The sequence below is a fragment of the Trachurus japonicus genome, unplaced genomic scaffold (genome assembly GCF_045865225.1).
Source record: "Trachurus japonicus isolate A0001 unplaced genomic scaffold, Traja_1.0 AP029792.1".
Classification (NCBI taxonomy): Eukaryota; Metazoa; Chordata; class Actinopteri; order Carangiformes; family Carangidae; genus Trachurus; species Trachurus japonicus.
In genome coordinates this window covers 25611-37787 of record NW_028219925.1, presented here as the reverse complement: position 1 = coordinate 37787, position 12177 = coordinate 25611, and the positions used below count along the sequence as shown (strand labels likewise).

The following is a 12177-nucleotide window of genomic DNA, read 5'->3' as shown; positions in this document are numbered from 1 at the left end:
GCTGAAATTATAAAAAAGGCAAATATGTTTTTTAACAATTAAAAGAAATCAAAACATCCCTGTGCTGACTGGCTCAAGTCTGGGATAAAGGTCATGTACTTTTGCTTGGTTCTTCATTAACTAAAGTGGCACCCAAATCATTATGTCCAAACCAAATTCCTCCATTAACATCCCATGCAACACAGCAACAAGTTATGCCAATATTGAGTCCTTAAAATTATAACCCTCCCCTCAAATGACTATGACAAACTAGAACTGCAGCACTGAAACTCAGGCAAAGCATTGAAGTAAACCATTTGACAGTGACTTAACAATTACATACAGACCATCCACAATCTTTGAAACATCAACAACTACATCAGATAAAACAGACGTATATGTATATTTCCAAATTTTCTGGAGCTATGAGGCCTGCAAGCAGAGTGATAAAATATTTCTGGAGAACAACAACCACTTGTATGTCTGCCTATGTGAAAGTGGACTGTGTTTCTGAAAGGCTTCAGAAGTGTACCTGAGCTCCTTGGGATAGGCAAGATTCACTATGTGTCAAGCCAATGAGCATGGCACAAGCCTTTGGAAAGTTACCCAGAGCTGTTAGGACCTTTGTTCCGATGTCCTCAGGTCTTCTGACAGATTAGTTTGGATGCTGTTGATTTTCATCGCTTGCCACACTGTCTTCATCCTACGTATAATAACAAGAACATTTTGTATTTTAGACTGTACAGCAGAGAGACAGAGACAGACTTCTTTACATATTAAAATGTATTTTCAACTTACATCATACTCTTTAAGGAGCTGAATCCCCAGGGTACAACATCGGACAATAACAATGTCTCTGGTTATGTTGATGGTAGGAGCCTGAAATAACATACAAATGTCTGAAATTAAAAAGTTATGCATACAGTCACAGGCTAACATGTCCTCCTGTAGATTTAATATAAATATAAATTTAAAAAATATATGGTCAAAGTTACAATACCTTCAGTAGGATAGTCTGCCACCTCAGTCCCATGATCCCGCCCTTTGAATGGTGGAGGTTCAGAAGAGAGTATTCATCCAGCTTGGACATGTGATTCTGTGAAACTCATCCTGAATATGAACGACAAATGATGTAGCCTGTAAACCATTTTTGATCTTGAAAATACCCAAAAACATGACATATGAGATGACGATAACTTATTTTATATCAAATAGTTGACAAATCACAATTGCAATACATAGCCTACAGTGGTCTTGAATTGCTGATTATGCGTGCATCTAAGAAATGCATAGCTTTAAGTCATTTGGATAAATTGATATTCTCTTTGACTGCCAGCCATTCTCACAGCAGCTTCCTCCAGCTTGCCAGGCATTTTCCAGCTTTTTGACTGATTTCCGTAGACCCACCATAATATTATGTACTGTTACTACATACACATTCAACCCATCAAAGGAAAGAAGAGGGTCTCTAGTTTCCAGCAAAAAAACCTGTTTGTTTCTATCTTGTTCCAGTCTTGTGAAATTGACGGTTGAATATAGGTTAGTTTAGCCCAAAATGCCATTTTGGCACCAAAATCTTGAGAAAAAGAGGTTTTTGTGTCGGCTGTCATTTTCAGGTGAACCAGTACAATTGGCTCCTTTATATTTTGCTTTAGTGACGCCTCAACATCTGTACAGTTGTTCTCTTGTAAACAACAACTAAATCAACACTGACAAATGACTTTTGATGACAAAAGACAAAATATTTAGCTACTGACACACACTACTGCAGCCTTTTTTCTTTCTTTTCTTTGAGTTACAACTTTTTCTTTCCTTTTTTTTAGTGTGTGTGCGTACGTGACGTGTGCGTGTGCATACGTGTGTGCATACGTGTGTGTGTGTGTGTGTGTGTGCGTGCGTGTGTGTCTGTGTGTGTGTGTGTGTGCGCGCGCGCGCGCGCGCGGATCAGTTCGACAGGTTTTTGTAGCCGAAACACGGCGCTTTAGATCAGATCCAGCTTCCTCTGGTCAGCAGGCAGCGGTCTCACTCACTCTCTCTGTCTCACACACATCTACACACACACAGCCGACAGCTCTGGCTGACGCCCCCTGAACTCACAGCCACAGACATGTGCGCTCACAACAGAGTACAGACACTCCCACCACGTTTACCTCTCGTCACGTTCGCCGGCGCCGTCCGTTCCTCATCCACACTACTGTAGATCGCGGGGTTTTCAAGCTGCTATCCGAGTGATTTCTCGCAAAATCTGGCGACTTTCCAAACGCTCTTGACGACTAACGACGAGCGATCGACGGGGTTGTTGTTACTAACGTTTGTGCTTTGTATCACGGAGCTGCACGGAGCTTCGACGAGCTGCCGAGCCGCCATGAGCCCCGCCGCCGCCCCCTAAGCTCTCACCGGCGGCCAGAGTGTCACGGAGCGGCGCCGCTGCAGTCAGACACCCGCACCGCTCCGTGAGGGGGGGGGGAATACGCTATATTTTTTACATCTCTCAATCCAAATGTGTTTTTCTGCACTTTATTTTGATGATACAAGTCTGATCTTCACAGAGGAGTAGGGCAAGACATTCAGCATGGCGTTGCCATTAAAAAAACGCTAAGACGAGTTATCTCGTCTTTGGCAGACTACGCTTGGATTCGCTAAGACGAGATAACTCGTCTTTGGCAGTGAAAGAGTTAAGCACAGACTCAGAGGGGGTGATACATGAAAATAAACTAAACGAGTAATAAAAGTTTACACTTACTTTTCTATGTACAGTAAGGTCCATAATTATTTGGATGGCAATCATAACATATGTTTTCTGTTCCTCAGGCCCTGGAGGGGGATAAAAAACAACATGTTTGTTTTTATGTCTGCTTGTGATAGACTGCCACACGGTCATCACCTATTCACATGATAACAGGATAATAATATAATTTTGTGACCAGAATTTTTCGTGCCAATAAAAAAATTTATAAAATACATTTAAAAGGCGAGTCTTGGCATGGCCATAGTAGGAAAAAACATTTTGCGACTGGGTAATTTGGTGCGGATGTAACACACAAGCCTCTATCAAAAAATATCAGAGCATGACGCCCTGTAAACATAATGCCAGACAAAGTGATTAAATAGAAAGAAAGACTGAAAAAATGCTGCAGTGTTTACACGTGTCGCAGCTACCGATACCCCCCACCCCAGTACAGTAGGCTACAGTACAACCGACACAGGGTGCAATAAATAAACTCTTATTTACTCACTCCTCAAAAAACGTGTGCCTTCTCGCTCGACCGTTAGCGTCTTTAGGGGGTAAAAGCGGGGGAGGGGTGAAGCGCCGATTTTGAATCGCGATATTAAACTTAATACAATGCTGTTAAACTTGTTAGATAACTTGCGGTAATGCAAAACAGTGTTCAACTGCTGGAGCAACGTAGTAATAAAGTGTATTTATTGAAGCTTCTTACCTTGAGCAGATGACAAGACGGTGTTGGCTGTGGCAGACTTGTTGGTGTGGTGCCTCAGGCGGAAGTGTAGCTACGGCGATTAACACCAAAGAGTTCCCATTGAGTAGAATTTATTAATTTTTCGACTTTGTTGACTTTACTGATAAAATATAATTAAATCTTACTCAGTGATTTTGAGCTGATATTATTCAAACAAAAATGAGTAAAATGCAATTGATAAATAGTTCAAATTTGATTAAATCAACATAATAATATACCAAACTGCACAAAGTCATTTTTTTCATGTATAGGTTACTAGTTTTTATTTTATAAATATTAATTTAGCCCAGTCACACTTTTTAGAGTGTAAATAGTGGGGTAGATAAGCTCATATATGGAAGGAATTGTGCGTTTTAATGACTAAAGCATGAAACTTTCAGCATTTCATCTACATACCCCAAGGTTTAATTTCAGACGTGGAACCACTTTGGTGGCTGACCTTTAGGGGTCTTTAGGGGTCTTTTCCCACATTATTCCCCATTGGAAACCTATGAAAATCTGGGAAGTAAATCATTACCAATACATTTCTTCACCATTGTGTTTAGGAAGGTGTGTAATATCATGTAATAAAATGTTGAAATTCAACTCCAGTGGGAAACCCCCTAAAAAACTACTCAAAGTTGGGGTACCCGTGCAGATTTTGCGAAAATTCCGTGATGTTAAATTTGGCCTTAAATATCTTGTGAGGGGTCAAACTAGAGGTTTTTCATGATTCTGAGTTGATCGCAAACATTAGTTTTTCAGCCAAAACACTCGTTGGTGGAAAAAAACAGCCACACCCACTTTTCCTGCTCATCGGAACCCCCCCCCCCCACCACCAATAGAATGTATTGCAGAGAAGCCATTCCTTAGCATGGCAGAGGTTGTGTCACATAATACTACTAAATACTCAATAATATAACGTATATTCTGTAGCCTTTTTTCTTGTACAACGTTATACAGACGATGAAGTAGAGAAAGTGTCCCTGAGATGTTTAGGTCCAAACACAATGACCTCAGTTTTATCTGAATTAAGTGGCAAGAAGTTAGAGAACATCCAGGATCTAATGTCTTTCAGACAGTCTTGCAGATTGATGAGGCGGCTTCTGTCATCTGGCTCCATGGACAAGTAGAGTTGCATGTCATCCGCATAACAGTGAAAATTGATTGAGTGCTTCCGGATGATGCCACCTAATGGGAGCATGTAAAGAATGAAGAGGATTGGCCCTAAGACTGAACCCTGCGGTACACTATATGTAACTCTGCTATACTCTGAGTGGTCGTTATTAACATTAACAAATTGAAACCTGTCAGATAAGTATGACTTAAACCATTTTAGGGCAGGTCCTTTAATCCCAATTTCATGATCTAGTCTCTGCAGCAGGATGCTGTGGTCGATGGTGTCGAATGCAGCACCAAAAGTACAAGTACAGAGATGAGACCTCTGTCTGAAGCTATAAGAAGATCATTAGAGATTATTAGTAGATATAAACAACAACACTCAAACAACAACCAACACAACGACTATTATTCATTGCGTTATTACATTTTATTACATTTAAAATTGAAGATTTTCACTTCCCCACAAACGTATTAAATATCTGCAAACGTAAGAGTTATTACATTTGTGGGAAATCGCGTATTACGTTTGTAGTAGGCAGCGGCTATTGCGTTTGTGGAAAATTTATTACGTTTGCAGGATTATTACATTAAAAGCTGCATATTTTTATAACGTTTGTGGTTTATTACGTTTGTGGGCATTATTACATTGGCGGGCGTTACACTGGTCAGCAAGTTTTTGTCTCTGAGCTTCTTTCAACATGTTTCTATATGTTTGTTGTCATGGCAACAGAGTTCGACATCACATGTTTGTTGTATTTCAGTATTTATTTTTCACACAACACACATGATATTTATAGACAGTAGACAAGGAAGGAAGCAATTGTGTGGAGCGCCAGGTCTCCCAAGAAGCTATATAAAGCTTATGGCAGGAGCCTGAAACGTAATACTAACATAGGCCTGTGCATATTCTCATTTGTCCAGGTCATAATATCTCCAAGGAATTTTAAGTCGAAAGCAACTGGACTTGGTTATTTGTCTAGGAAGAAGTTTCAACTCTCATCCAAGAGGCTTCATCAGTTCATGTAGTATCTGACCAGGCTGAGACTGGTCCAACTATCTGGTGTGGAGACCCAGGTATTTAACCTCTGGGAGGGGATTTCACAAGGCTGATGATGTCTTGGAGCACAAAAGGGAACCAGTGACATCATCACCAGATAGTTGGACCAGTCTCAGCCTGGTCAGATGCGTACATGAACTGATGAAGCCTCTTGGATGAGAGGTGAAACGTCTTCCTAGACAAATAACCGAGTCCAGTTGCTTTCGACTTAAAATTCCTTTGAAATTCTAACGTAATATAGCCTGACAAGCCAGACTATATCATTAACATGTCTAGGCTGGCAACGACCAGTAGACCTCGGCTCAATCCAGGGGGCAGGATGAAGGCTGTCTTTCAAACTGCCTCTGCAACAATAGGGTAGCGCTACGACCAATCAGAGCAAAGAGCAGGATGACGTTAACCTGACAAGCCAATTAAAATGTATGTCGTCATGGCGTTAAGCCCGCCCAACGACTCTCTAAACAGATAGAGCGCTGTGATTGGTGAACACAACCGGTGTTCGAGACTCAAAAAGTTCCTATGGCTCATTTCTAGACCGACCTATGGAGCAAATATATTTGCTGCTGCTAGGGTGCAGCTAGATTTCTAGGCTAAACGTAATACATATTCATACATATTTGAAATCATGATAGAATACAAGACAAAACATAACTCATATAGAATACACGTAGACAATGAGACAATACATAGTACAAAAGAAAACATAACATACAGTCACAGGACAGATCGTAACTCAAAATAGACATCAAACAGACATACCCAGATTACGATGATATATATGAGTTGAGAAGTTGCACCTCTAACCTTTTCTTGAAGACTGAGATGGATTTGGCTGATTTCAAGCTCTCATCCAGCCCATTCCAGATCAGCGGCCCCCTGGTGGTGATACATTGGCTAGTGCGCTTTAGACGTCTATTTAGACAGTTTAGGATTCAGATTATGGATAACTTGGTAAATCATTGTTGCATTCTGATGGATGTTGAATTCTGTGAGCCTCAAGAGGTTAAGACTATGGAAGAGTGGACGTGTGGGAGTGTTAAACCCGGAGCGAGATATGGCACGTATTATTTTCTTTTGTAAATTTTCTAATTTTCTAAGATAGCGAGGCAAAGTGTTACACCGTATTGCATTGCAGTAAAGTAAATGACAACAGAGTTCAGCCTCACATGTTTGTTGTCTTTAAAACTTGAGCGTCGTCAGTAAATCACCGCTGATCAATGTGGCTGCTGAACATGAGTTCGTATGGATGGAGCCACAGGTGGAGCTGACAGGTGAAGAGGTGGAGTCACTGCATCTGTGTTGAAGCAGCAGCAGCTTCTCATGAATATTAAAGGAATAGTTCACCCAAAATTCAAATTTCAGTCATTATCTACTCACCCCAGGGCAGTTGCTAGGAATTCTGGGCCCCCTGAAAGAATATCGGTGTGGGCCCCTCTACCGTATTCATTGCCACCTTCGATTTTCTTGTTTTTCAGTGTTCTTGATGGTGTCTGGTGTAATACATCCAATTTGTTTCCTTTTTTACGATTAACGACTTAACAAGTCACAGTATTATTATGTAAATTATGTATTATAAGTTGTCTATTCTATTACACCTCTGATTGCAAATACATTTTCAATTAACCCCTCAACAAATAGGTAGTGGGTATTTTATTGTATTTAACAATCAAGCACTGATATGCAAAAAAACAAAGTGTCCTGGCTCAAGAAGTCTACAGGTAAATATGTAGCATTTAACTCAAATATATATTTAAACCATTTTTAAACCATTCCAAATGTTTTACTTTGTTGTTGTCAGCTATTATGGTGTATTTTATTTTATATTGCTATGAAAACAAACAACAAAAACAAATCTTTGAACATTGAACTTTTTTGTATTTAGGCTATTCAAATGTCACGCCATAACACATTTTATAAGACCACATTGAACAGATCATGATAACGTAACTGACCTTCGTCAGATACTCATAATCACTGAGTGGTACTTGAATGCGTCATAATATTTTTTCAATATTTTTTTATTATTTTTTATTTATTTATTATTTTTTCATATTCAATGCAATCTCTGAGTGGGCGCACTGTCAGTGCCAGTGACAGTGTGAAACAAACACACACACTGTAGTAGCCTCCAAATTAGTAACGTTTAGTTATAGCTACTCTAGGAACCGTCGCTCTACAATCAACTGCCGACTTTTTTCTTTTTTTTTTTAATGAACTGGCGACTTGTTCAGAGTGTGGCACGGCCAGGTGACAGCTAACGTAGGCTCCAGTCTGCGCCCCGCCAAAGCTAATGTTACAAACATTGAATGAACAAGTAGGCAAATTGATTCAGCCACCCTCTGCAGTTTTACTCTCACCATTCTTAGTAAAAAAGTTTTTGATATCCTGGGCCCCTGCTCTGCTGCTCCAACTCCTGGCCTCCTTCTCAACTCTTTTCTGGTGTCCAGACTTATGCTTTTTGGGGGCCATCCTAACCCTGCTGGAGTTCGCTCGCGCTCACTTTTTCCGAGGAGGAAGAACGAACCGCTGTGTGGACCAAACCATTTTTTAAGAAGGGGTCAGGGGGGTTATTGAAATGATTAAAATTAAAATATCGTATGACTTGTGGCTTTGTTTTAATTCGGATTCATTATGTGTATGCATATATTAGTTGTATATATTAGTTTAGTGTATGCATAATAATTTTGTCATAGAGGATACTGGGGGCTGTATGCGGGCCCCAGCGGGCTGTGGGCCCTTATAATTGTCATCACCTTTCCCCCCTATACGACGGCGCTGACTCACCCTCATGTAGACTCTCATGTAGAGAGAAGGGTTGGGAGAGTCCTCCGTGGCTTCTCTGAGTTACAGCGGGGCTCTGTGCAGCACTGCATGTCCATATGACGGTTGCGAACGGAGCTCACTTTTCTTCGTCCAAAAAGACACACCAAAAAACATCCAAATTAGGGTTGTATATCTCCACCACTGAGGCCGATTCGATACGCATCTTGATACGCTGCCACTGATACGATACATTAACGATACACTGAAGCTCCTGACGATACGATGCGATACGATTCACTCCTGTTCACGATGCGATGCGATTCAAATGCGATTTGATAACGATATGACTTAATTACAAAGAGATTCGGTTCGATATGATGTTTGATACAGTTGTGATATGAGAGTTTCTTCCCACATCAAGTTTATTACCTCAATACCATTCTGCTTTACTCTCTATATCAATTTGAGGGATGTATATTTGGTTAATTTTTTACAGGGAAAACCAATAAATCATATTTGAAAGGTACAGTTAGAGGAAATAAATGGTAGAAATGAAATCCAGCTTAATCATATGGGCTAGTCTTGTGTGGTGGCACCTCTGCAGTTTGGTCTTTTGCTATATTATAATAATAACTTTATTTATATAGCACCTTTAAAAACACAAGTTTACAAAGTGCTTCACAAAACAACTTAAAAGAGACAGTCACAGATGTTTGGTTGTGCACAGGACATTTCAGTGTGAAGAGTCTGTGTTTTATAGTCTCCAGCCAGTGCTCACAAAGCTCAGGTGAGTCATACTACTAGCCCTGCTAGCTCTGTCCCAGATGCTAACCGCTACCGCTAACTAGCGGTTAGCATCCGCGGCTACCACCGCTTCCCAGCTCACTACAACCAGAGCCACTACCACGGCCCTCCTCCTAGTTACAGCCGCTGTCGGCCGAGTATTGACCCGTCGCTTCACTCGGACTGTTTACTTTTCTTGGCGGCTCTGACTACAGCTGCCGCTGCTGCTGCTGCTGCTGTTATCTGTCAGGGGCAGGAGGCTGCACGGCTTCCGCGGTGGTGCATTCAGGTTGCCTCGGAAAATGAAATGATCGATTTAACCATGGAATTTACCGATGTAGAAGGCTAGAAGAGATGCATCGCAAATTCAACCATAAATTATGTCCGATGTAGCCTGAATCTACCGGTGCAGTCGCATCGCACACGTTTATATCGGACCACCGATATGAATCGGTGAATCTCCACATCCCTAATCCAAATACCTCCACACAGCTCGTCTGTAATGTCCCTCTTGTATTGAAGCCCCAACATGAGAAATTGTCCCAGCTCCCAGCTCTGCTCTTCCTGGTTCGTCCAAATCTCGCGTGATTTGCGCCGGCCAGACACAGGCAGAGCACTGAACTGAGACACTGGGAGCTTCCGCTACAAACAAGCTTAAAATATAGACTTATTTCACTTTTTTCGGAACAATTTCTCATGTTGCGGCTTCAATACAAGAGGGACATTACAGACGAGCAGTATGGAGGTGTTTGGATGTTTTTTGGTGTGTCTTTTTGGACTAAGAAAAGTGAGCCCCATTCGCAACCGTCATATGGACATACAGTGCTGCACAGAGCCCCGCTGTAACTCAGAGAAGGCACGGAGGACTCTGGAACTTCTCCCAGCCCTTAGTCGACATGAGGGTGAGTAGATAATGAGTGAAATTTGAATTTTGGGTGAACTATCCCTTTAATGAGCTGTTTTCTCTCTATTTGACTGTTTAACCTGCTTCCTGTTGCTTCAGCTCCACTCGGGGGACAGTGGCAGGTGGGGAGTTTGACTGGGGCGGTACACCTGTCAAACGGTAACGCAGGTGTCCTAAGGCGAGCTCAGGGAGGACAGAAACCTCCCATGGAGCAGAAGGGTAAAAGCTCGCTTGATCTTGATTTTCAGTATGAATACAGACTGTGAAAGCGGGGCCTCACGATCCCTCTGACTTTTTGGGTTTTAAGCAGGAGGTATCAGAAAAGCTACCACAGGGATAACTGACTTGTGGCGGCCAAGCGTTCATAGCGACCTCGCTTTTTGATCCTTCGATGTCGGCTCTTCCTATCATTGTGAAGCAGAATTCACCAAGCGTTGGATTGTTCACCCATTAATAGGGAACGTGAGCTGGGTTTAGACCATCTTGAGACAGGTTAGTTTTACCCTACTGATGATGTGTTGTTGCAATAGTAATCCTGCTCAGTACAAGAGGAACCGCAGGTTCAGACATTTGGTGTATGTGCTTGGCTGAGGAGCCAATGGTGCGAAGCTACCATCTGTGGGATTATGACTGAACGCCTCTAAGTCAGAATCCCGCCTACGTAACGATACCGTAGCGCTGCGGATCTTCGGTTGATATTTGAAAAATTGCCTACAGTGCATGAAAACGTTTGACTGTAAACAGTACTGTAAGCGTTCATGTATACAGATCAAATAAGATTCATTTTTGATTGTTTTCAATCAGATTGAGGAAAACACTGCATGTAAACACAGCTAAAGAGTCACAGAGACTGAAAACAGAGCGAGGATGAAGGATCTGATGAGGGATTTATGGTCCACAGAACCAGAACCAGCTGTCAGGATCAGACTGAGGCCAACAGGTATCGATCAGATACCTGAGGCCAGCAGTAGCTGATGAATCTGTGCTGACATGTGGATGATGTGTAGAAGGCCACATGATGAAGATCCACCAGAAATTACCGTCACTATCAACTGGTTAAAAGAACTGAAAAAAGGTTCAGAGACTGACCAGGCTCAGACTGGAACAGACTCTGTAAAAAAAAAAAACCTCTATCTTCTTATTTTATTCTTTATTCAGATTGGAGAACTGCAGTTTGTCAGAGATCAGCTGTTCTTCTCTGGTCTCAGCTCTTAAGTCCAACCCCTCCCACCTGAGACACCTGGACCTGAGCTGGAACGACCTGCAGGATTCAGGAGTGAAGGATCTGAGTGTTTTTCTGGAGAGTCCGGACTGTAGACTGGAGACTCTGAGGTCAGTTCACTGACTGTTACTGTTGTAGATCTTAGATCTTTGATCCACCACTGAACCCCACCAGGTTAAATCGCTTTAACGGTTTATTATATGATAGAAACACACCATCTTCCAATAAATAACTAATAGAGCTTACACCTGAACTCACTTAAAAGGAGCATTACTGCTTCAACACAAACAATCCTCCCGCTGATGAATAGACACATGGTCCCAGAGTGAAATCAGTGGCTCACTTTACTCCGTTCACTTGAGGCCACAGTAGGCGGCACGGTGGCACAGTGGTTAGCACTGTTGCCTCACAGCAAGAAGGTCCTGGGTTCGAATCCCCGGCCGCCCAGGTCCTTTCTGTGTGGAGTTTGCATGTTCTCCCCGTGTCTGCGTGGGTTTCCTCCGGGTGCTAAAAAAAACATGCCAGCTATCAGTCAGTGCCCCTGACCAAAAGCACTGGCTCATAATCCCTGGGCGCTGCACCGTGGCCGCCCACTGCTCCTCAGGGATGGGTTAAATGCAGAGAAAGAATTTCACTGTACTAGCTGTATATGTGACAAATAAAGTACCTTTACCTTTACAGTTTCCTTCGATGAACTTCTCTGCTGCTGCAGAGCTGAAGCTCATGTTTCTCCCTCTACATTTAAAGTGAACCTGACGTTGAGTTCATGTTTCACTGGCCTGAAAACGTTCCTCTTCTGGTCCAACTCCTGCGACATGTCTGGAAACATCTATAGACAAACGGTATTTTTGTCCCATTCAGATCCTCTCTTTCCTTCATCTGTGCTGAT

The 12177-nt window shown here is 42.1% G+C and overlaps 1 protein-coding gene and 1 pseudogene across 1 annotated transcript in view; both read left to right on the top strand.

Annotated features, from left to right (window-relative positions):
• LOC146960953 (uncharacterized) overlaps positions 1 to 12177 on the top strand; it is a gene marked incomplete at its 5' end in the record, with an annotated part of 76442 nt that overhangs the window by 39323 nt on the left and 24942 nt on the right. The window contains one exon of the mRNA XM_085771908.1: positions 11225 to 11398. Within this exon, the coding sequence (XP_085628034.1) occupies positions 11225 to 11398 (174 nt within the window). The remainder of the gene's footprint in view (positions 1 to 11224; positions 11399 to 12177) is intronic.
• On the top strand, positions 10007 to 10874 carry LOC146960954 (28S ribosomal RNA; annotated as a pseudogene; the record flags this gene model as incomplete).